We start from the raw sequence: 26,235 nt of genomic DNA, 5'->3' as shown, positions 1-26,235 counted from the left end.
TTTTACTTTTTTTTAACATACATTTAAAGTGAAAATCTGAGTCTCAGCATCACTCTCTTTGCATGGAATTGCCCTACATGAAATGTAGCCTGGTTTGATTGCACCCACTTGCGTGTCATATTACCATGTTATGCTGTGGGGAGAAGTGCATAAAAAAATGTGTGTAAGATGTACTAGGTAAATATAATCTATGTAAGTGTTCTAAAGGTGTTCTAAAGTGGGTGTTCCTATGTGAGACCACCTGTGTTGATTTCCAATGGTAAGAGGCTGATAATCAGGACTGACCATAAGGTACCTTGCCGTTTCAGTGTGATACTGGGGCAATCTTGCTTTAAGACCTGATAGTCTTTACACTCAGGCAGGCTGTAGAGGAACAGTCATTACTTAGTGCTCGCTGAGGGGGACAGAGCTAGAACGTGTGCTCAGAGACTGCCTGTCAATGGGAGGAGGACGCAGACGGACAGAGCGAGAGAGAAAGCGAAAGAGAGAAAGAGAGAGCGAGAGGGGAGATTCTACAGCAGTTAATTAAGGATCACTCTGTATGTGCCTGTAAACGCAAAGAGGCAAATCTATTCTGTGTCAGTGCCAGGGTCTCCTCGAGGGAATACAGTGATATTTCAAAGGAGGAAATGGCAAGGCTCTAAATCTGTTTCAGTCTCTGTGCTCATTGTTGGTCGTCCTCAGACAAAGTGAAGAAGGGCAAGCCGTGAAGTGTCAGAGGAGTTTGGGAGTCTCGACACCTAAATCAAGGATAAAGTTGTGGGGGGATTCACATCAGCTTTGGGATGGATGGATTTAAGATAATGTGATAGAATAATTATTTACTCTACCAGGATTACCAGGATCTTTACTCAGGTAGGAGATTTACTGTATAAAGAAGGAGAGATGTTTAAGTGTTTCGATGGAAGTATAAATAAAACTGTACCCAAGGGACTTTACATGAACAAATATGGAGACCGTTTCATAAAATCTGCTCTGTTTTTATGACATACATTTGCTTGCAATTTGTAGTAACATTACTTTTACAATATTTACTGTTTGCATAATCTTGTGGATTTCATGTTCCTCTTTTATTCCAAGGCTGATTTATTCCAAAGGTTACATCCAGTCTGTTGAAACACATAATGTTTGAACTATCAAATGTACTGACAGTTTTTGGAAATGTTCTGGGCCAATTGTGTTATGTACAGTACTTTACTGTACATGAACACATATGAGAACATCGATAGTGCATTAGAAAGAAAATACATGTACTGTGTTTTGCAGACTATGCCACCTTTTTACAGACGTAAAGTCCTTTAAACAGGGAAAACAGAGACTGTAATATCTAGGCTGAACTACGATAGGATCTTAATGTGATCACCCTGTTGTTTCTCCTGCAATGTAGGAAATGTAACACTTGTAATGTATTTAAGGTTTAAAAAGACTTATGAAGTTTTTAATTTGAATTTAGACATTTCAGCCGGTTGATTTTCACTTACGAAAAATGTAACAACCCCTACAAAAATGTTCATTAATTATAATCCACATAATAATTCAATTTCCTGTTACTGTAGCAAACTGGCTCAAATGAAGATCCTATATCTATACTGTAGGATCTGTGGAATGAATAACAAAAGGCCAGCTACATTTTTTCTCTGAAGCACTATCATTGAAAGCCAATCCAAGGCGGAAGCACACTCTACTCAAATTTCACATAGACACAGTAGGCTACATTCAACAAAAATATCTAAAACCTAATCTAATACAAAATCTCATTACCTATTAAAGCCACCTGCATAAAAGCAGATTTTCCTTTGACATGTTCCCTGACAAAAAATTCACATTTTGTAATGTGTTGAACCGAAACACTGCTTGCAGGCAACACCTCTAGTTTGTTGATGTAAAGATATGTTGACAGTGGTAATTATTTAGATTATAACTGAGAAAAAAACAACACTGAAACTGAATCTAATAAAAAATTGTACTACATGACAAAGGCACCTGCCCAAAAGCTATTTTCTCTTTCACAAGCTTCACTAAAAATGAATAATTTTGTAATCTGTTGAATACAATCACAATGTAATGCTATCACCATGTTTGTTGATGTCAATATATTTTTACAGAGGCAATTATTTACAATATTGAATCATTCTCAACCCAACCCTAACCTTAACCTGGGATCTGTATGTGTCTTGAAGCCCCTTATCTAAACAGCTTTGTGAGAGACATTACATGATTGTTGATTCCCATTATGGTTCTATCACTTTCACAACCTTGTGACATCCAAAAGACACCCATAGAAAAGAGATGGCAGCTAACTGCCTGTGAACCAGGAGAGCAATCTTCTTTTTTATTTCTAATTTTGGTTTAAAGGCAGGCAAGAAGAGATAGTCAGGTTGAAGAGGGGGATTCAGCCTGTCAGGGGAAATCTCAGCTGCATGGAATAAGTCTCCAGGGACCATTCCACATTTTCTGCTGCGCTGTGGCTCAGGGACAAAATAGGGCAGGAATAAAAAGATCACAAACGAGCAGTTGATTATCACGCTGAGTGATACACTGTTTATTATGAGGTTTATGTGGAAGTTCATTGGGTCAATGTGCCAGGACATGGTTTTGTGTGTTTCTGTGTGTGTGCGTGCGCGCGTGTGTGCTTTCATTTGGTCATGAGGGCATCTGTGCTTGCGTGTGTGTTTCTGTGTGTGACATGATGACCTTTGACTGTGCCCCCCCACCCCGCTATAGCAGATGTGTGCTGTCATGTCCTGGCTGCTTTGCCTGGTCCTCTGGGTCAGTGGGACAGCCATCCAGCTCTGCCAGGCCACCTTCTATGAGACCATACAGCTACAGCCGCACCATGTGACACGGCCTGGAAGGACTTCCATTCACATGATTGGTGAGTCATCAACAACACCCTCCTCCACTTCTACCTCTGCTTTGTTCCACTTTTGAGCTGTGTAAATGTAGGTCTAATGGAACATTGCAAAAGGTTTTGTCCCTTTTTATAGCCTTTGTATGGATATTTGCACTACAGAGTAATGGTTATTTACTGGAACAAAACAAGATAGGGAGGAGGGCTTGGGCAATATACGTATATTCTATTTAGAACTTTGTGTGTTCTTTGTAAATAGTCACTGAAAAAAATGACCAACTTTCCCTAACCTCTTGCAGGTTAATGTATTTCGTCATGAATCTTGTTCTGGAGGGAGCTCTTGTAATGCCCGGAGTGTAGTGGAGGAAGAATTCAGGCGCAGGAAACAGAGAATTCAGGGTAGCAATACTTTTAATTCACCACACAGGTGAAACCGACGCCAACCCAAACAAATGTCCCAAAACACGGGGAACTAAACAGTCCAGAAAATACACACATACATGGACAACCATGTCCTACAGTCGTGCACAAAATGTACACAGAGAATAATCCCGCACACTCAGTAGGCGGGCCGGCTGGATAATAAAGCCCCACCAATAAACCTAATTAAACGCAGGTGTAACTAATAAACAGACAAGGAGGGGGAGGAAAAAAGGATCAGTGGCAGCTAGTAGGCCGGTGACGACGACCGCCGAGCGCAACCCGAACAGGAAGGGGAGCCACCTTCGGTAGGAGTCGTGACAGCTCTGCAGAGTGGTCACTAGCTGGCATAGCCACTAAGTCATACAATCTGATTTTAACCCTAACTTTAACCCTAACCTTAACCCTAACCTTAACCACATTGGTAACCCTAATACCTAACCCTGACCTTAAATTAAGGCCAAAAAGTAAACTTCTGTTGTCATACATTCTTACAATTTAGCCAATTTTCACTTTGCAGCTGGCCCATCTAGCTGAAGTCGCTACGTTCTGCCTCCAGGACAAGACATCCCAATAAACTTCAACCTGTTAACCACTTTAGAAAAGGTTATGGTGTGTGTGGTGTCACTGGGGGCTTCTTTTGACAAAGCCATTATTTTCTAATGGATGACAGGCTAATTAGCTAGGACTAATCACCCATTAGCTATCTAGCATGCACATTGCACTGTGTTACATTTGTCTTTTGTGTACAGAGGGTTTGCTTCAAAAGTCCAAACCAACGTGGCAAGACTGTGTGTTTATTCATTTTGAGCTACAGTTTGCAGGATCTGGCGGAAATATTTACTCTTGGGTCCACCTCAGCCCCAATAACTCTCATGCTGATATATGAGTTAATTTACCAACAAACGATTCTCCTCCTTTTGGTTCGGGTGATTACAATCTCGATGAAATTGTGCTGAATTGAAATTGGACCAGCGGTACTTTTGTTTTCAGGAAGCCTAAGTAATGGATATTGTGAATGGAAGTATACATAGGAGAGAATCATTCAAAAGCTGCATAGTGAATCTTGTCAAGGCTTTGCAAAGAGAGCTGTGCCAGTGCTTTTAACTGAGCGTGCAGCACTCCTCAGTGGCTGTTCTATTTCCAACACCTTAGTAGTGGTAAAGCAGGTCAACTGCTTCTTGTATTCAACATTTGATGTCAGTGTCAGGACAGTAATTCTCGCTACACCACCTTTGTTTCATCGCTCAGTCACACGTGAGTATAATATAGTATGTGCTATCAAATGTGGACAAATGCAGCCCAACCAAATCCCAGGGCCTTATAACATGTGGACAAATGCAGCCCAACCAAAACCCAGGGTATAATAACATGTGGACAAATGCAGCCCAACCAAATCCCAGGGTATATTAACATGTGGACAAATGCAGCCCAACCAAAACCCAGGGTATAATAACATGTGGACAAATGCAGCCCAACCAAATCCCAGGGTATAATAACATGTGGACAAATGCAGCCCAACCAAATCCCAGGGCCTTATAACATGTGGACAAATGCAGCCCAACCAAATCCCAGGGTATAATAACATGTGGACAAATGCAGCCCAACCAAATCCCAGGGTATAATAACATGTGGACAAATGCAGCCCAACCAAATCCCAGGGCCTTATAACATGTGGACAAATGCAGCCCAACCAAATGCCAGGGCCTTATAACATGTGGACAAATGCAGCCCAACCAAATCCCAGGGCATTGTAACATGTGGACAAATGCAGCCCAACCAAATGCCAGGGCATTGTAACATGTGGACAAATGCAGCCCAACCAAATGCCAGGGCATTATAACATGTGAACAAATGCAGCCCAACCAAATACCAGGGTATAATAACATGTGGACAAATGCAGCCCAACCAAATCCCAGGGCCTTATAACATGTGGACAAATGCAGCCCAACCAAATGCCAGGGCATTGTAACATGTGGACAAATGCAGCCCAACCAAATGCCAGGGCATTATAACATGTGAACAAATGCAGCCCAACCAAATACCAGGGCATTATAACATGTGGACAAATGCAGCCCAACCAAATACATCCTCCTACTGTATTTTTAGACTACTAAAAGTACCGTTTGTGTGTTAATTATATGTTTTGTCTTTGGTGAATGTAATGTCAGCACAACATACAGTAGACTAAATGCTTATTGGGTTCTGTTCTTTTCCATGTCAAATCTCAACATTAGTGAGATTTATTTGGAGAAAGCTGTGAGCCTGATTGGAGTTACTGCTCTCTCGTGAGTCTTTGTTGTTTAGACGTCCCTGATCATAGGCTTTCCTGAAAAGATTGATTGCGCCGGTACTGAAAACAGCTAACTGGCCTAGCTGGTCCAATCATAAAGCAATGACGGAGGAGTAACCCAACATGGATGTCATGTTAGTACAGTGGCTTGCGAAGGTATTCATCCCCCTTGGTACTTTTCCTAATTTGTTGCCTTACAACCTGGAATTAAAATGCATTTTTTGGAGGTTTGTATCATTTGATTTACACAACATGCCTACCACTTTGAAGATGCAAAATATTTTTTCTTGTGAAACTAGCAAGAAATAAGACAAAAAAAACTGAAAACTTGAATGTGCATAACTATTCACCACCCCAAAGTCAATACTTTGTCGAGCTGTCTTTTGCAGCAATTACAGCCGCAAGTCTCTTGGGGTATGTCTCTATAAGCTTGGCACATCTAGCCACTGGGATTTTTGCCCATTCTTCAAGGCAAAACTGCTCCAGCTCCTTCAAGTTGGATAGGTTCCGCTGGTGTACAGCAATCTTTAAGTCATACCACAGATTCTTAATTGGATTACGGTCTGGGCTTTGACCAGGACATTCCAAGACATTTAAATGTTTCCCCTTAAACCACTCAAGTGTTGCTTTAGCAGTATGCTTAGGGTCATTGTCCTGCTGGAAGGTGAACCTCCGTCCCAGTCTCAAATCTCTGGAAGACTGAAACTGGTTTCCCTCAATAATTTTCCTGTATTTAGTACCATCCATCATTCCTTCAATTCTGACCAGTTTCCCAGTCCCTGCTGATGAAAAACATCCCCACAGCATGATGCTGCCACCACCATGCTTCACTGTGGGGATGGTGTTCTCGTGGTGATGGGTGGTGTTGGGTTTGCGCCAGTGTTTTCCTTGACGGCCAAAAAGCGAAATTTTAGTCTCGTTTGACCAGAGTACCTTCTTCCATATGTTTGGGGAGTCTCCCACATGCCTTTTGGCTAACACCAACGTGTTTGCTTATTTTTTCTCTAATCAATGTTTTTTTCTGGCCACTCTTCCGTAAAGTCCAGCTCTGTGGAGTGTACTGCTTAAAACGGTCCTATGGACAGATACTCAAATCTCCGCTACGGAGCTTTGCAGCGCCTTCAGGATTATCTTTGGTCTCTTTGTTGCCTCTCTGATTAATGCCCTCCTTGCCTGGTCCATGAGTTTTGGTGGGTGGCCCTCTCTTGGCAGGTTTGTTGTGGTGCCATATTCTTTTGATTATTTTATAATGGATTTAATGGTGCTCCGTAGGATGTTCAAAGTTCCTGATATTTTTTTATAACCCAACCCTGATCTGTACTTCTCTACAACTTTGTCCCTGACCTGTTTGGAGAGCTCCTTGGTCTTCATGGTGCCGCTTGCTTGATGGTGCAGATTCTGGGGCCTTTCAGAACAGGGGGTGAATACATATGCACGCACCACTTTTCAGCTTTTTTATTTTTTTATCTATATTTTTAAACAAGTTATTTTTTTTCATTTCACTTCACCAATTTGGACTATTTTGTGTATGTCCATTACATGCAATCCAAATAAAAATACATTTAAATTACAGGTTGTAATGCAACAAAATAGGAAGAACGTCAAGGGGGATGAATACTTTTGCAAGGCACTGTAGCTCTAGTCCTTGAGAGTAAAAACTAAACAGAACGCCATTTAAAACTACACAGGGTGCCATTTAAAACTAATCACTGCACCATTTAAAACTATACAGAGCGCCATTTAAACCTACACAGAGCGCCATTTAAAACTAAACACGGCACCATTTAAAACTACACAGAGCACCATTTAAACCTACACAGAGCGCCATGTAAACCTACACAAAGCGCCATTTAAACCTACACAGAGCGCCATTTAAACCTACACAGAGCGCCATTTAAACCTACACAGAGCGCCATTTAAACCTACACAGAGCGCCATTTAAACCTAAACACAGCACCATTTAAAACTACACAGAGCACCATTTAAAACTACACAGAGCGCCATTTAAACCTACACAGAGCGCCATTTAAACCTACACAGAGCACCATTTAAACCTACACAGAGGGCAATTTAAACCTACACAGAGCGCCATTTAAACCTACACAGAGCGCCATTTAAAACTAAACAGCGCCATTTAAACCTACACAGAGCACCATTTAAAACTTAACAGAGCGCCATTTAAACCTACACAGAGCACCATTTAAAACTTAACAGAGCGTCATTTAAACCTACACAGAGCGCCATTTAAAACTAAACACGGCACCATTTAAAACTACACAGAGCACCATTTAAAACTACACAGAGCACCATTTAAAACTACACAGAGTGCCATTTAAAACTAAACAGGGCACCATTAAAAACTATACAGAAGCCATTTAAAACTACAGAGAGTGTTATTTAAAACTACACAAAACCCAATTTAATGCGATGGCCTTGTACACAGATACACAATGCATAGACTTATTTTTCTACTGTATTATTGACTGCATGTTTGTTTTTCTCCATGTGTAACTCTGTGTTGTTGCATGTGTCGAACTGCTTTGCTCTATCTTGGCCAGGTCGCAATTGTAAATGAGAACTTGTTCTCAACTTGCCTACCTGGTTAAATAAAGGTGAAATAAAAAAATGTTTAAAAATAGATACACACATTAGATGGGACTAATATAGGACTGTAATGCTGAATGTTTCAGTTGTGTGTCTGTCCCATAAACATTTCTAAACAACAATGAAGGGGAACATGTTTTCTGAGCTCGAGATTCCCAGCTATCGAGTAATGGCCTTATGAAATCTCCTCTGAGACATCAGTGCTGCTGTTCTAGGAGCTTTGTGATGGTACAGCCCATAATTACATTCTCCCACTGAAGAATCAATCACTTGGGATGTTGGCATACAGCTGTAAAGACAATACACTCGACAAACACACATTTCCGACAAGGATTTGAGAGAGATTTCAAATTCACCCAAAAATATGAATAGTGGTTAGTTAATCTTGTAGAAAGCATACAATCGTTAATTTTCTGGATCAGGGGAAAGAGTAAAAACCTTGTTATTCCTGAATACCATAATTTGTCTTGTCCTCATGCCAGGATAAATGGGATGCCAGTATTATGAGAGCAGAATGGGATGCCTGGATTGACTGTGACATCAGGGCATTTGTTCTGCGTTGTGTGTTGTGTGGCTGTTGGATTGGTAGCAGTATTGGGGTTGACGGGTCATGAATTGGTGGCAGAAAGGACATTGGCTGTGGACCGTTGGGCCAATCATTGAAGCTGGTGACATGCCTTAAATTCTCAGTGACTGGTACTACCACAGGAAATTGAGATCACAAGGGGCTGGAGATCAGTTTTTTCCTTGCCAATGAAAAGTGTTGGGCTGTAGAGGTAAACAGGTTCTCTAAACAGGATAAATGGTAGGCATAGTGCAATGAAAGGTTTTAATATGCTGATTACGGCTAAATGCAACTCACATGGTCCAATATGAACATGAACAACGCTTTATTCCAAACAACTGACATTGATTTTGAAAGCCTTGAACAAAGGTAGGTCTATGTGTATAATTGCCTTGAGCCAATTTTAAATGTATTGCAAAAACAACACAAAGCATCCCAAGGGTTCCAGTGTCCCAGGCCCAGCACGCACTAACTCTAGCTGGAGGTAGGATTCCTGAATAGCTGATTATGTATGTCCAGTGAATCAGGAGGAGGTAGTGTACTCCTCTCCACCCTTCAGCTGTACTTATAGGATGCAGCAGCAGCCGGAGCTTCACTCTCAGACGTGCTGTGGGCTGTTTTACGCTCCTCTGGTGAAGACGGACAGTGCAGTTTGCCGAGCTACGGGTTGCATGATTCACAAGGTGCCTTATTTATTCCGTGCAATGAGCGTGAACAGCAGCAGGAACAGATTGTGGTTGTCGTGCATGCAAAAGGGGCGTCGGCTTTGTTTTTAGGGTCCTGAGTTGACATGCCACCATCCACCCCCAACAGGGATCACAGGAAACACACTAGAGCACTCAAACGTAAAGCACTCTTGCCACTGTTACAAAGTTTTGTGTTTTTCTGATCACACATTATCTCTAGAACTCATACACTTTAACTCATACATAAGGCTTTGTCCCATGATTTGAACTTACTTTACAAACTGAACCATGTTGCTCAAAACAAACAAGCAATGCCACCTACAATTAATCTGTAGTGATATGATTATATAAATGATAAGGTTATATAGTATTTAAGTGTATGAAAGGGGTGTGTTGACAGGGACTTTTAAATGCTTAATGCTATCTGTCAGACAGTCCATTTTCCCATGTGGTGTGTGTGCACTTAAGAGTAATGTATATAGAGAAGAGGGAAACATAATGCTATCTTAAAATAATCTGGAGTGATTGTATTGTAATTTTGTATTATCTTCAAATAGGAGGAAAGATTTGTTTTTAAATGGTAAGAATTCTATTGAGTGGTTGGCCTGAATCTCAGTTCCATCTGAAGGTGTCAACAGAGCCGTCTCTTCCTATAAGCAGACTAGGCGCTGCGTGTAGGGCCCCACACACTCTAGGGGGGCCCAACCCCCCACACACAAAAAAAGGAACTCAGTCAAGGTCTCAACTTACTGTTGAGAGTTAGAAAAGTAGAATACACGAGGTGCAATTTCGAAATTTGATAGTGCATCAGCAGTTTTCCACTTGTTATGTCAGTCCCTCAATTAGCCCATGGCAGCTACATTTTGTGGGGATTGCTAGGTAATTGCTAGCCCCGGCCAAATCTCGCTTGGGGCCCCCAAAAGGCTAGAAGCGGCACTGAGTGTCCACAGAGAGACAACAAATAGGAATTAGGAGGACACAGAAGCCTGAGGTGGTCTCACTCATCAACTCCCTCTCACCTACACTACGACTGGCAGGGTTTGAACTCAGACAATACTGGATTGAACTTCACTCGCTGAATGTTTTTTTCCTAATTGCCCTGAAAAAACATCAACATCGGGTTTGTGTTCTCGACTCCCAGTATGTTCATTTGAATTCTCAGTGCAAATAAGTACTTAAATTGACAGACACCCAAACATTACACCCCAAATGATATAGAAATCAGACACACACGTCAACATATAATATATAGAGGTAAGGGGCAGTGGTTATACGTAGGCTATTCCATTTTAATGTTGCTTGCAAGCTACATGTTTTTCATTGTGTATCTTTCTGTCAAAGAGAGCGAGAGAAAAAAAAGGAGCAAAAACATTTCCCCATGCTCTCTAACAAAGGAGAGACATAGTACAGTGCTACTTCCTCGCCAGAAACAAACATGAAAAATTGATTTTCAGCGGTCGCAAACAAAGGTTACATCCTTCTAGACAGTGACAGTTTAATAGCCTTATATAATGCCTCTTGCAGGCACATTCTTTTGACTTACATGTCGCTCATCCTCCCCTCAGACCTCCTCTAAGGAGGCTTGGGTTCAAATACTATTTGAAATCTGTCATATACTTTGAGCGTTTGATTCAGTCTGCATGGAGCGCCAGGTGTTATAGGTTCACACTTTTGAGACTTTGCATTCCAACAAGAAAGGTTAATCAAGCACAGGTACAATATTTGAAAAAATAAATCCAATATTATTTGATCTCAGGTCTGCCTCTGAGCCAGGAAGCCATGCCTTCACTAGGTCTCATCCCAGCCTACCTGCAGTGTCTATGGGAAGTGGCATGCAGCCTGAGCCTACTACATCTGGTGCCTGCCAAGCCTATTTTGTCCCAATATTCTCCATACATGACAGTGTGACCCCAGGGGACCAACTCTCCATACAATTCCATTATGCAGTGGTGGAAAAAGTACTAAATTGTCATACTGGAGTAAAATTAAAGATATCTTCATAGAAAATGACTGAAGTCAATGAATCAATAAATCAATCAAATGTATTTATAAAGCCCTTTTTACATCAGCCGATGTCACAAAGTGCTGTACAGAAACCCAGCCTAAAACCCCAAACAGCAAGCAATGCAGATGTAGAAGCACGGTGGCTAGGAAAAACTCCCTAGAAAGGCAGGAACCTAGGAAGAAACCTAGAGAGGAACCAGGCTCTGAGGGGTGGAGATTATAACAGTACATTGCCAAGATGTTCAAACGTTCATAGATGACCAGCAGGGTCAAATAATAATAATCACAGTGGTTGTAGAGGGTGCAACAGGTCAGCATGTCAGGAGTAAATGTCAGTTGGCTTTTCATAGCCGATCATTCAGAGTTAGAGACAGCAGGTGCGGCAGAGAGAGTCGAAAGCAGCAGGTCCGGGACAAGGTAGCATGTACGGTGAACAGGTCAGGGTTTCATAGCCGCAGGCAGAACAGTTGAAACTGGAGCAGCAGCATGACCAGGTGGACTGGGGACAGCAAGGAGACTTCAGGCCAGGTAGTCCTGAGGCATGGTCCTAGGGCTCAGGTCCTCCGAGAGAAGAGAGAAAGAGAAAAAGAGAGAATTAGAGGGAGCATACAGACACCAGATAAGACAGGACAAATACTCCAGATATAACAGCCCCCTGACACAAACTATTGCAGCATAAATACTGGAGGCTGAGAAAAGTGAAAGTCACCCAGTAAAATACTATTTGAATAAAAGTATTTGGTTTTAAATATACTTAAGTATCAAACGTAAATCAAATTACTAAAATATACTTAAGTATCTAAAGTTAAAGTATGTGTTTAGTATGTGTCAGATCAGAGGGAGTAGGGATGTGATAAGTGTGTGATTTGAACCATTTCCCTGTGCTGCTAAGCATTCAGAATGTAACGAGTACTTTTGGGTGTCAGGGACAATTTATGGAGTAAAAGTATATTAATTTCTGTAGTAATGTAGTGAAGTAAAAGTAAAGGTTGTCAAAAATATAAATAGTGAAGTAAAGCACAAAACTAAGAAAAACTACTTAAATAGTACTTCAAAGTATTTACACCACTGCCATTATGCTAAGGTACCTTCTTAGACTAATTTCCAGTCAATAAAGTAGTATTTCCATTTCATCTGATACATTTTAATTAATTTTTATTACTTATGTAACCTTTATTGAACTAGGCAAGTCAGTTAAGAACAAATAATTATTTCCAATGACAGCAGTATTTGTGGTAATTTATTATTTTTAAACATTTTTTATTTCACCTTTATTTAACCAGGTAGACTAGTTGAAAACAACTTCTCCTTTACAACTGCGACTTGGCCAAGATAAAGCAAGCAGTGCAACACAAACAACAACACAGAGTTACACATGTAATAAACAAACATACAGTCAATAATACAATAGAAAAAGTATATATACAGTGTGTGCAAATTAGGAAGGATAATGGAGGTAAAGCAATAAATAGGCCATAGTGGCAAAATAATTACAATATATCAATTAAACACTGGAGTGATAGATGTGCAGAAGATGAGTGTGCAAGTACAGATACTGGGGTGCAAAGGAGCAAAATAAATAAAATAACAGTATGGGGATGAGGTAGTTGGATGGTCTTTTTACAGATGGGCTATGTACAGGTGCAGTGATCTGTGAGCTGCTCTGACAGCTGGTGCTTAAAGCTAGTGAGGGAGATATGTGTCTCCAGCTTCAGTGATTTTTGCAGTTCGTTCCAGTCATTGGCAGCAGAGAACTGGAAGGAAAGGCGGCCGAAGGAGGAATTGGCTTTTGGGACCAGTGAAATATACCTGCTGGAGCGCGTGCTATGGGTGGGTGCTGCTATGGTGACCAGTGAGCTTAATGTGAATCTGGAAGGAGAGTTTACAGTCCAACCAGACACCTAGGTATTTGTAGTTGTCCACATATTCTAAGTCAGAACCGTCCAGAGTAGTGATGCTGGACGGGCGGGCAGGTGTGGGCAGCAATTGGTTGAAGAGCATGCATTTAGTTTTACTTGCATTTAAGAGCAGTTGGAGGCCACGGAAGGAGAGTTGTATGACATTGAAGCTCTTCTGGAGGTTAGTTAACACAGTGTCCAAAGAAGGGCCAGAAGTGTACAGAATGGTGTCGTCTGTGTAGAGGTGGATCAGAGAATCACCAGCAGCAAGAGCGACATCATTGATGTATACAGAGAAAAGAGTCGACCCGAGGATTGAACCCTGTGGCACCTCAATAGAGACTGCCAGAGCTCCGGACAACAGGCCATCCGATTTGAAACTCTGTCTGAGAAGTAGTTGGTAAACCAGGCGAGGCAGTCATTTGAGAAACCAAGGCTGTTGAGTCTGCCGATGAGAATGTGGCGATTGACAAAGTTGAAAGCCTTGGCCAGGTCGATGAATACAACTGCACAGTATTGTCTCTTATCGATGGCGGTTATGATATCGTTTAGGACCTCAGTGTGGCTGAGGTGCACCCATGACCAACTCAGAAACCAGAGCGGAGAAGGTACAGTGGTATTCAAAATGGTCGGTGATCTGTTTGTTAACTTGGCTTTCGAAGACCTTAGAATGGCAGGGTAGGATAGATATAGGTCTGTAGTAGTTTGGGTCTAGAGTGTCTCCCCCTTTGAAGAGGGGGATGACCGCGGCAGCTTTCCAATCTTTGGGGATCTCAGACGATACAAAAGAGAGGTTGAACAGGCTAGTAATAGGGGTTGCAACAATTTTGGCGGATAACTTTAGAAAGAGAGGACCCAGATTATCTAGGCCGGCGGATTTGTAAGGGTCCAGATTTTGCAGCTCTTTCAGAACATCAGCTGTCTGGATTTGGGTGAAGGAGAAATGGGGAGGCTTGGGCAAGTTGCTGTGGGGGGTACAGGGCTGTTGACCGGGGTAGGGGTATCCAGGTGGAAAGCATGGCCAGCCATGGAAAATGCTTATTGAAATTCTCAATTATCACGGATTTATCGGTGGTGACAGTGTTTCCTAGCCTCAGTGCAGTGGGCGGCTGGGAGGAGGTGCTAATATTCTCCATGGACTTTACAGTGTCCCATAACTTTTTGGAGTTTGTGCTACAGGATGCAAATTACTTTTTGAAAAAGTTAGCCTTTGCTTTCCTAACTGCCTGTGTACATTGGTTCCTAACTTCCCTGAAAAGTTGCATATCGCGGGGGCTATTCGATGCTAATGCAGTACGCCACAGGATGTTTTTGTGCTGGTCAAGGGCAGTCAGGTCTGGAGTGAACCAAGGGCTATATCTGTTCCTGGTTCTAAATGTTTTTAACCTTTCTGATCTCCCCATCCCGGATCCGGGATCGTGAATACAGACTCAAGCTCATTACCATAACGCAACGTTAACTGTTCATGAAAATCGCAAATGAAATGAAATAAATATGCCATCTCTCAAGCTTAGCCTTTTGTAAACAACACTGTCATCTCAGATTTTCTAAACATGCTTCTCAACCATAGGAAAACAATCATTTGTGTAACAGTAGCTAGCTAGCGTAGCATTTAGCGTTAGCATTAGCGTTAGCATCCAGCAGGCAACATTTCAACAAAAACAAGAAGTCTTCAAATAAAATAATTTACCTTTGAAGAACTTTGGATGTTTTCAATGAGGAGACTCTCAGTTAGATAGCAAATGCTCAGTTTTTCCAAAAGGATTCTTTGTGTATTAGAAATAGCTCCGTTTTGTACATCACATTTGGCTACCAAAACAAAACGAAAATTCAGTCCTCAAAACGCGAACTTTTTTCCAAATTAACTCCATAATATTGACTGAAAACATGGCAAACGTTGTTTAGAATCAATCCTCAAGGTGCTTTTCACATATCTCTTCGATGATATATCGTTCGTGGAAGCCTGGTTTCTCCTCTCTATCAAATGGAAAAATAATTGCACCTGGCGTTGCGCACCAATTTCGACGCAGGACACCAGGCGGACACTTGGAAAATGTAGTCTCTTATGGTCAATCTTCCAATGATATGCCTACAAATACGTCACAATGCTGCCGACATCTTGGGGAAACGGCAGAAGGTCTAAGCTTATTCCTGTCGCATTCACAGCCATATAAGGAGACATTAGAAAACAGAGCTTCAGAAATTCTGCTAATTTCCTGTTTGACGTTTCATCTTGGTTTCGCCTGTAGAATGAGTTCTGGGGCACTCACAGACAATATATTTGCAGATTCTGAAACTTCAGAGTGTTTTCTTTCAAAAACCGTCAATAATATGCATAGTCGAGCATCTTTTCGTGACAAAATATTGCGCTTAAAACGGGAACGTTTTTTATCCAATAATGAAATAGCGCCCCCATAGACTCAACTGGTTTGGGGCATGCTCATTTAACATGGTGAGGAAAGCACTTTTAAAGAATAATGGGTTTCTGACAAGACATCGAGGTCTCTTTCAGGGGAGAACTAATGTGCCCGTTTTGGATTTTGGATCTGGGCCACATTTTGTCAGTTATTGTGTGTGAGCAGTAATCATATTTGGATACAACACCTTGCACATGCCTGATTATGTTCAGCATTGGTGTGATATTGGATTTTACAACACTAAATACTACATGTTCTCTCTTGGACTCCATTGATAATTCCATTCACGAGACCCACATGTACTTAGTGCTTGTAGATATTGGTTAATACAGCATGTTTATAGAAAACGTACATGCAGCAGCATTGTGCAATGGGCTATGGTTTTGTGTGTGCAAAATGAATTTCGGAGGCCTAAAGCTTAATTAATTACACAGCACTGACTCTCCTCTGACTCTGACAGCTGTTATCAGCCTTAGATACTCTGTATGAGGATCCTCATGCATTAATAACCATGCTACATCACTCCCACCAGGCTCAGTGGCTGCTGGCACAGGGGGTTCTCCAAGAACATACACACACACTTGCACACACACACACATACACAATCACACACATACATTCACAAACACACACAGAAATAGTGTAGAGTGGAGGGGAATTGTTTTGTTTTGCATGTTGGAGTCAAGGCCACCAGCAGCAGAGAATAGCAATCCATCAACACTGTGTCAAACAGCCCCCACATTCAGTTTGATCATTTTCTATTCACTTTTCACAATTTCTTCTCCACAACATACTGTGTGAGGATGTTGGGCAGAAGAATACTGTTCATCCTAACCTTGGATAAGATCTGATTCTGAAACAGAGTAAAGTGATAATCCTTCCATTGAATTGATCATGCCTCAATGACTGATCCATTAGCCACAACATCCACATGACATGTCAACAACAACAATATGTTGTCAGCTATAGCAAATTCAGTACACAGTGGTTTATGTGATTGGATAAAAAGGAATGCAGGAATCACAAAAAAACTTTACACGTGTGACCTTATATCAAACATATTTACATTTTCACAAGTCAGACGTGGTTTGCAGACACGTGTGAAGTTTCACATGTTATATAATTTTTTACGTTTTTCCCTTCACATGTTTTTCCCTCACTTCCAGCTACATCTAGAGTCCCATCCAGGGATTGACCAGGGCCAACCATGCACTCAGGCTCCTGAGTGGCGCAGCGGTCTAAGGCACTGCATCTCAGTGCTAAACGTGTCGCTACAGACACCCTGGTTCGAATACAGGCTGTATCACAACCGCCCGTGATTGGAAGTCCCATAGGATGGCGCACAATTGGCCCAGTGTGATCTGGGTTTGGCCGGTGTAGGCCATCATTGTAAATAACATTTTGTTCTTAACTGACATCCCTAGTTAAATAAAGGTTAAATTAAAAATAAATCAAATGGAGGCGATCCAGCAGAAGAACTGTATGTTTCTCAGAGGCTGAACAAGAATATGGATAACATACATCTAGTTGTTTTTTCTATGCATTGGCAGGACAGAACATCTGCGTTGGGTAAACTCAAAGGGGAGGTGTGTGTCTCTTGTTAACAACAGCTGTTGTGCGATCTCTGATATTAAGGAAGTCTCGGGTTTCTGCTCGCCTGAGTTAGAATACCTAATTTTTATTTTAACCAGGCAAGTCAGTTAAGAACAAATTTTTATTTTCAATGACGGCCTAGGAACAGTGGGTTAACTGCCTGTTCAGGGGCAGAACGACATATTTGTACCTTGTCAGCTCGGGGGTTTGAACTTGCAACCTTCCGGTTACTAGTCCAACGCTCTAACCACTAGGCTACCCTGCCGCCCCATGATAAGCTATAGACCAAACTATTTTGAGAAGAGAAAGGGGTTTTGGAAGGAAGACTAAGGAACATGGGTCTCTATTGGACCTGGTAAGCTATTCTCACGTAAATACATATGCCACTAACGATCGCTCATTCAGAAAATAATGTATCGTATTTACGTGACGCTGGCTTCAATAGTTGAGCTGGTGATGTGAGGCGCTGGTTTGCCCAGTCGATGTCGCCATTTTCCTTTGTAGATTATTCCGCGTTGTCATGTGAGAGGTTCACGTGGTCTGAAAGGTTCATCTCCCTGTTGAGATTCTTCCGGTTCGGTCAGTGTTCTCGTACTAGATTTGCTACCTTTCCAGCTGCAGTCTGTTAGGCTGTCATCTCACTTATTCTTGAGTGATCAATAGTTCACAGTTCATACCATTTCACATGTGGAGCAAGCACTCTCGTTTCCTGGCCTGTAGAGTTGAAATTCACCCTTATCAAAGTGGAGGACAAGTCCTCCCGTTATTTGGAACTGAGTTGATTTTTGATCACGGAGGCTTTTATTCAAGAGTAGAAAAGGGGTTGGTTCATCATTTCTAACCAATATCTATTCACTTGGGTGTTGCTCCTGACTTAGTTAAACTTTACATTGGAGGCCAATTCTTTCATTTTAAAGGTTAACATCACATTACATCATTTCGCAAATAGTTTAATCTTTACTCATTAATTTGATACAAGAATTAGATGCAAGCCTCACAACTGAGGAACCTATGTAAACAGAGTTAGGGTAATGTGGCTGTATTGTCTTTCGTGAGGTCACAAACATGAAACAAAACAGACCAGGTCATAGCTGGCTTCTCCACCCAACGTTTACACATTCTCCAAAATAGGAATATTGTTAAATTCTCAAGTAGAATTTGGCGGGAACGTTCCTTTGTTCTACTGTGACCCTCTCTCTCTCATACAGCATGGTTAGGGAGACAAGAGTCTCTGCCACATTTCTGCTAGCCAATTCCCTGAAAGGGCTAGCGTCATGACACCGGCCAAACCCGAACGATGCTGGGCCAATTGTGCGCCTCCCTATGGGACTCCCAATCATGGCCGGTTGTGATACAGCCTGCATATCGCCCCAACAGATCCACGGATGATGTAATCGCCATTGCACTGCACACTGCCCTTTCCCATCTGGACAAAAGGATTACCTATGTAAGAATGCTGAAAAGATCCTCAAAACATTATACAGCTGCACCATTGAGAGCATCTTGACTGGCTGCATCGCCACTTGGTATGGCAGCCGCTTGACATTTGACCACAAAGCACAACAGAAGGTAGTGCATGCGGCCCAGTAGATCACTGGGGCAAAGCTCACTGCCATCCATGACCTCTATACCAGGCGGTGTCCCTAAAACTGTCAAAGACTCGAGCTACCCAAGTCATAGACTGTTCTCTCTGTTACTGAACGGAAAGCGGTATCCATGCACAAAGTCTGGAACCAACAGGACCCTTTTAACAGCTTCTATCCGCAAAACTACTAAATAATTCATCTGTGTAGCTATTGGTGAACTATTTAGCTATCTGCATTGACCTTTTTTGCACTAACTTTTATGACTCATCATACACTTTCTCTACTGTTTATTATCTCACTTTATTCCTAGTGATATGTACATACACTATATATACAAAAGTATGTGGACACGCCTTCAAATTAGTGGATTTGGCTATTTACACAACAGGATGACATGGAGAAGGGTACGAGTAATGGAGGATTGGAAACACCCTGTATGGCTCACCAGCGTACTCTTAGCTACTGATGAGCCTGGTCTTTTAATGGACAGGTAGATACAGTGCCTTGCGAAAGTATTCGGCCCCCTTGAACTTTGTGACCTTTTGCCACATTTCAGGCTTCAAACATAAAGATATAAAACTGTATTTTTTTGTGAAGAATCAACAACAAGTGGGACACAATCATGAAGTGGAACGACATTTATTGGATATTTCAAACTTTTTTAACAAATCAAAAACTGAAAAATTGGGCGTGCAAAATTATTCAGCCCCCTTAAGTTAATACTTTGTAGCGCCACCTTTTGCTGCGATTAGAGCTGTAAGTCGCTTGGGGTATGTCTCTATCAGTTTTGCACATCGAGAGACTGACATTTTTTCCCATTCCTCCTTGCAAAACAGCTCGAGCTCAGTGAGGTTGGATGGAGAGCATATGTGAACAGCAGTTTTCAGTTCTTTCCACAGATTCTCGATTGGATTCAGGTCTGGACTTTGACTTGGCCATTCTAACACCTGGATATGTTTATTTTTGAACCATTCCATTGTAGATTTTGCTTTATGTTTTGGATCATTGTCTTGTTGGAAGACAAATCTCCGTCCCAGTCTCAGGTCTTTTGCAGACTCCATCAGGTTTTCTTCCAGAATGGTCCTGTATTTGGCTCCATCCATCTTCCCATCAATTTTAACCATCTTCCCTGTCCCTGCTGAAGAAAAGCAGGCCCAAATCATGATGCTGCCACCACCATGTTTGACAGTGGGGATGGTGTGTTCAGCTGTGTTGCTTTTACGCCAAACATAACGTTTTGCATTGTTGCCAAAAAGTTCAATTTTGGTTTCATCTGACCAGAGCACCTTCTTCCACATGTTTGGTGTGTCTCCCAGGTGGCTTGTGGCAAACTTTAAACGACACTTTTTATGGATATCTTTAAGAAATGGCTTTCTTCTTGCCACTCTTCCATAAAGGCCAGATTTGTGCAATATACAACTGATTGTTGTGCTATGGACAGAGTCTCCCACCTCAGCTGTAGATCTCTGCAGTTCATCCAGAGTGATCATGAGGCCTCTTGGCTGCATCTCTGATCAGTCTTCTCCTTGTATGAGCTGAAAGTTTAGAGGGACGGCCAGGTCTTGGTAGATTTGCAGTGGTCTGATACTCCTTCCATTTCAATATTATCGCTTGCACAGTGCTCCTTGGGATGTTTAAAGCTTGGGAAATCTTTTTGTATCCAAATCCGGCTTTAAAAACTTCTTCACAACAGTATCTCGGACCTGCCTGGTGTGTTCCTTGTTCTTCATGATGCTCTCTGCGCTTTTAACGGACCTCTGAGACTATCACAGTGCCGGTGCATTTATACGGAGACTTGATTACACACAGGTGGATTGTATTTATCATCATTAGTCATTTAGGTCAACATTGGATCATTCAGAGATCCTCACTGAACTTCTGGAGAGAGTTTGCTGCACTGAAAGTAAAGGGGCTGAATAATTTTGCACGCCCAATTTTTCAGTTTTTGATTTGTTAAAAAAGTTTGAAATATCCAATAAATGTCGTTCCACTTCATGATTGTGTCCCACTTGTTGTTGATTCTTCACAAAAAAATACAGTTTATATCTTTATGTTTGAAGCCTGAAATGTGGCAAAAGTGGGCCGTTCAAGGGGGCCGAATACTTTCGCAAGGCACTGTATGTAATGACCTGTAGTTCCACAATACAGACAGCTCTTGGCGCTCGGTCTGCGTAAACGTTCAGCAGGAGACAATCTAGCCCTGCCCAGTTGCATCGGCTCCGGAGAAGGCAAGTTGACAGCCCTCGTTGACTCCCAAGGGAACTCGGGTGACATCGGATTCTCTTTAACCACCTCTGATAATCCATGAAGGAAAATGTCGAACAGAGACTCCGGATTCCAGCCACTCTCGGCGGTCAAAGTGCGAAAATCCACTGTGTATTCTGCCACAGTACTTGACTCTTGACACAGTTGAAGTTGCTTCTGAGCAGCCTCTCTCCTGGAAAACAGAGAATTGGATACCCTTCTAACCCCACACCTCCGTAGCCTAGGTGAGTGAAATCCCGGACATCAGCGTTATCAGTTACGCTATCTTTGAGCGATCTGAGGGAAACGAAGAGGGCTGCAGCTCGAAGATGAGGGAGCATTGGGAGAGAAACGCCAGGCAGGTTCCTGGATCTCCAACGTAGCGTTCCGGAGGAGTTAAGCAGGGTTCTCTGGAAGCAGGGGTAGGCTAGGGAGAAGCGCCGCAGGTAGCAAGGTTACTGAGAGTCTGGGGGGTTACCGTAGTGACTTGCTGCCTATTAGATAATCTGCGGAATTGCTCCAGCAATATATTGAAAGTGTAATCCTGGTGTTCCGCCAAGGTCGGGAGTCCTATCATAAGGTTTTGAAGTAGCCCCTCATGTCTTCCAATGCTGGCTCCTTGGGAGTTGCGAAGCTGGTCTAAGTCTGCTGGGTCAGTCATGGCCAGCTCGTACAATCACACCTCAGGATAATACTCAGATGCAGACACAAGAGGCGGATAGTTTGATTCTCAGAATATTTAAAATAACAAAAGTGTCAGGCAGAACGGTTATAACCAGGAAGACTAGAAAACAAAAATTTGAGAACAGGAGAAATGGGAAACATGCTGGTAAGACCTGACAAAACAAGACAAACTGGCAACAGACAAACAGAAAACGCAGGTATAAATGCACAGGGGACAATGGGGGAAAATGGGAAATACTTGGTGGGGGTGGAGACAAGCACAAGACAGGTGAAAAAGATTAGGGTATGACACTAGGGCTGTTTTTCATGGTCTCGCAGCTGGGAGACCCATGAGGCGGCGCACAATTGTCCCAGCATCGTCCAGGATGTCCAATCGCACTCTAGTGACTCCTGTGGCTGGCCAGGCGCATGCACGCTGACTTCGGTCGCTAGCTGGATGATGTTTCCTCCGAGACATTGGTGCGACTGGCCTCCGGGATAAGTGAGCAGTGTGTCAAGAAGAAGTGCAGCTTGGCGATGTCGTGTTTCGGAGGACGCATGGCTCTCGACCTTCGCCTCTCCCATGTCCGTATGGGAGCTGCAGCAATGAGACAAGACTGTACTAACAATTCAATATAACAAAATTGTGGAGAAAAAAGGGTAAAAAGTACAACAACAAAAAAATAAAGAATTGAATAATGGTTTGCCGAAATTGGTGTGGAGGAACATGACTGGCCTGCACAGAGCCCTGACCTCAACCCCATCAAACACCTTTGGGATGAATTGGAACGTCGACTTTGAGCCAGGCCTAACCTTCTGTGGCGCAATGGATGTCCCCGCAGCAATGTTTCAACATCTAGTGGAAAGCCTTCCCAGAAGAGTGGAGGCTGTTATAGCAGCAAAGGGGGGACCAACTCCATATTAATGACCATGATTCTGGAATGAGATGTTTGACAAGCAGGAATCCACATACTTTTGGTCTACCTCAATTATCTCGTACCCCTGCACATCGACTCGGTACTGGTACCCATGTATATATTCAAGTTATTGTTAGTCATTGTGTATTTATTATCACTTTTATTATTATGTTTTACTTTTCTACTATTTCTGTAAATTGTTGGGAAGTGCCCGTAAGTAAGCATTTCACTGTCTACACACCAATTTTTTATTTATTTAGATTTGGGATGCAGAGTACTGTGTTGCTGGAATGAATGTGCCAAAACATGTACCTGGAAAAGGGTAGTGAAAGGGAAGTCCAGGGTAACATAACCAACGATGTGGAAAATTGCAGGAAGTGGGAGGCGTTTAATTTATTTGCGTTATTGTAACATATACCCTAAGAATCGGGAAACAAGTACAGGGAGTGAATTTAGTAAATAACGGAACATGGAACAAAACAAGAAACACAAGTAGCGTACAGTCATGAAACACAGGAACAGAGTCAATAACGCCTGGGGAAAGAACCAAAGGTAGTGACAGATATTGGGGAGGTAATCAGGAAGGTGATGGAGTCCAGGTGAGTCTCATGAGGCACAGGTGCGCGTAACGATGGTGGCAGTGTGCTTAACAATGAGTAAACTTTCGACGTTGAGCGCCGGAGAGCGGGAGTGGGAGTAGACGTGACGGTTATCGTTAAATAAAATCACTGAAAAGTCCATTTACAATTAATTTGCTCTCACATAAAAAATATTTAGTTTTTCTATCAATACTTTTGAGTCTGTTTTGCTTTCAATTTCATTCAAATGTAATTTTCACATGTGAAAGTGAGATTTTCACGTGTGGTTTTCTTACATGTGAATCTGCAAATTTCACGTGATTGATTTTCACGTGATTGATTTTCTGGTCACACTTTATTTGGATAGTCCGGATAGTCCATACTATCAACAAACTATCTGTTGTTAAGCAACTACTTACTGCGGTTATGGTTAGGGTTAGGTTTTGAATAAGGGTTAGGATAACGGTTAAAGTTAGGGCTAGGACTAGGGTTAGGAAGTAGATATGAAGTTGAAGTGTTACTGATAGTCAGTAGAGCATCTACAGATGGACAATCCAAATAAAGTGTTACCGAGTTTCCTTACATGTGATTGATTTTCACGTGAACTTGCATATCCACATGTGAAAGTGATATTTTCACATGTGGAGTTGTTTTACATGTGAAAATGCTAATGTAATTTTCACATGTGAAAACACAATTCCACATGTGAAAGTGGGATTTTCACATTTGGAATGTGAATGTTTTTCTGATTTGAAAATGCAATTCCACGTGTGAGTTAGATTTTCACGTGAACATTTTTACATGTGAAACTGCACATCCGAATTTCACGTGAAAGTTTTTAACATATGAAGCCAAAAATGCCACATGTGAAACTGCAATTCAAATATGAGGTGAAAACATGTTATTCTCGCAATGGGACAGAAAATAAACAGTAACAGCAGCGTATGTGAGTCAAAAAAGGGTCAATACAGATATTCCGAGTAGCTATTGGGTAACTATTTAACTAACTATTTAGCAGCCTTTCAGGTTGGGGTAAAAGCTGTTCAGGGTCCTATTGGTTCCAGACTTGGGGCATAGGTACCACTTGCCATGCGGTAGCAGAGAGAACAGTCTCTGACTTGGATGGCTGGAGTCTTTGACAATTTTTAGGGCCTTCCTCTGACCTCCTGGCATAGAGCTCGGCCCCAGTGATGTACTGGGCCGTATACACTACCCTCTGTAGCGCCTTGCAGTTGCCAAGCAGTAGCCATACAGTTGCCATACCAAGTGGTGGTGCAGCCAGTCAACATGCTCTCAATGGTGCAGCTGTAGAATGTTTTGAGGATCTGAGGGCCCATGCCAAATATTTTCAGCCTCCTGAGGGGGAAGAGGTGTTGTTGTGCCCTCTTCATGACTGTGTTTATGTGTGTGAACCATGATAGTTCCAGAGTGATGTGGACACCGAGGAATTTTGAAGCTGTCGACCTGCTCCACTACAGCCCCATCGTTGGGGCGTGGATGGGGGCGTGTTTGGCCCTCCATTTCCTGTTGTCCACGATCAGCTCCTTGGTCTTACTGATGTTGAGGGAGAGGTTGTTGTCCTGGCACCACACTGCCAGGTCTCTGACCTCCTCCCTGTAGGCTGTCTCATCATCATCAGTGATCAGGCCTACCACTGCCGTGTCATCTGCAAACTTAATGACGGTGTTGGAGTCCTGCGCGGCGACACAGTCGTGGGTGAATAGAGAGTATAGGAGAAGACTAAGCACGCACCCCTGAGGAGCCCCTGTGTTGAGGGTGAGCGTGGCAGATGTGTTGTTGCCTACCCTCACCACCTGGGGGTAGTGCTAATCATTATTCCAATGTTAATGTTGTTTGTCTGGTGTTTATCCCAGTGAGAAGTCAGAACCCTTAGGCCTTCCTCAAAAAAGACCCCACCCCCAATCAGATTCTGTTTGGGATATTAAAAAAATACAGAATTTGGGATTTTCTTATGTATTTTTAAATCGGATGTGTATTTTCTTGCCCTTGTCCTGCCTATCCCTTGCAAAAAAAAGGTGTTAAGCTATTTAATCCTAATCCCCAACCCTAACCTAGCTTCATGTCCAGACCCCAGCTCAACCCCAACCATTGCCATACCCCTAACCCTTGCTTCATGTCCACACGACGGTTCAACCCTAACCCTAGACATAACCCTAACCCTTACCTTAATCCTAACCCTAGCTTCATGTCCACACAACGGTTTAACCCTAACCCTAGACATAACCCTAACCCTTACCTTAATCCTAACCCTAGCTTCATGTCCACACAACGGTTTAACCCTAACCCTAGACATAACTCTAACCCTTACCTTAATCCTAACCCTAGCTTCATGTCCAGACCACGGTTAAACCCTAACCCTAGACATAACTCTAACCCTTACCTTAATCCAAACCCTAGCTTCATGTCCAGACCACGGTTAAACCCTAACCCTAGACATAACCCTAACCCTTACCTTAATCCTAACCCTAGCTTCATGTCCAGACCACGGTTAAACCCTAACCCTAGACATAACCCTAACCCTTACCTTAATCCAAACCCTAGCTTCATGTCCAGACCACGGTTAAACCCTAACCCTAGACATAACCCTAACCCTTACCTTAATCCTAACCCTAGCTTCATGTCCAGACCACGGTTAAACCCTAACCCTAGACATAACCCTAACCCTTACCTTAATCCTAACCCTAGCTTCATGTCCAGACCACGGTTAAACCCTAACCCTAGACATAACCCTAACCCTTACCTTAATCCTAACCCTAGCTTCATGTCCAGACCACGGTTAAACCCTAACCCTAGACATAACCCTAACCCTTACCTTAATCCTAACCCTAGCTTCATGTCCAGACCACGGTTAAACCCTAACCCTAGACATAACCCTAACCCTTACCTTAATCCTAA

At 42.4% G+C, this 26,235-nt stretch overlaps 1 protein-coding gene across 2 annotated transcripts in view; it reads left to right on the top strand.

Moving 5' to 3' along the window:
* The first annotated feature begins 350 nt into the window (after positions 1-350).
* Positions 351-26,235, top strand: part of LOC110532448 (chemokine-like protein TAFA-1) — a 47,961-nt gene continuing 22,076 nt past the window's right edge. Inside the window, exons 1-2 of one of the 2 annotated variants that reach the window (XM_021616358.3) lie at positions 351-855; positions 2,728-2,875. In XM_021616358.3, the coding sequence (XP_021472033.1) occupies positions 2,728-2,875 (148 nt within the window). In that variant the 5' untranslated portion in view covers positions 351-855. Of the gene's footprint in view, positions 856-2,724; positions 2,876-26,235 lie in introns of both variants that reach the window. The other variant, XM_021616359.3, reaches the window with a different exon arrangement.

Source organism: Oncorhynchus mykiss, chromosome 9, assembly GCF_057628025.1.
Source record: "Oncorhynchus mykiss isolate SJ-2025 chromosome 9, ASM5762802v1, whole genome shotgun sequence".
Taxonomy (NCBI): domain Eukaryota; kingdom Metazoa; phylum Chordata; class Actinopteri; order Salmoniformes; family Salmonidae; genus Oncorhynchus; species Oncorhynchus mykiss.
Note: the sequence above shows the minus strand (reverse complement) of the source record. Positions and strands in the feature narration are given on the sequence as shown.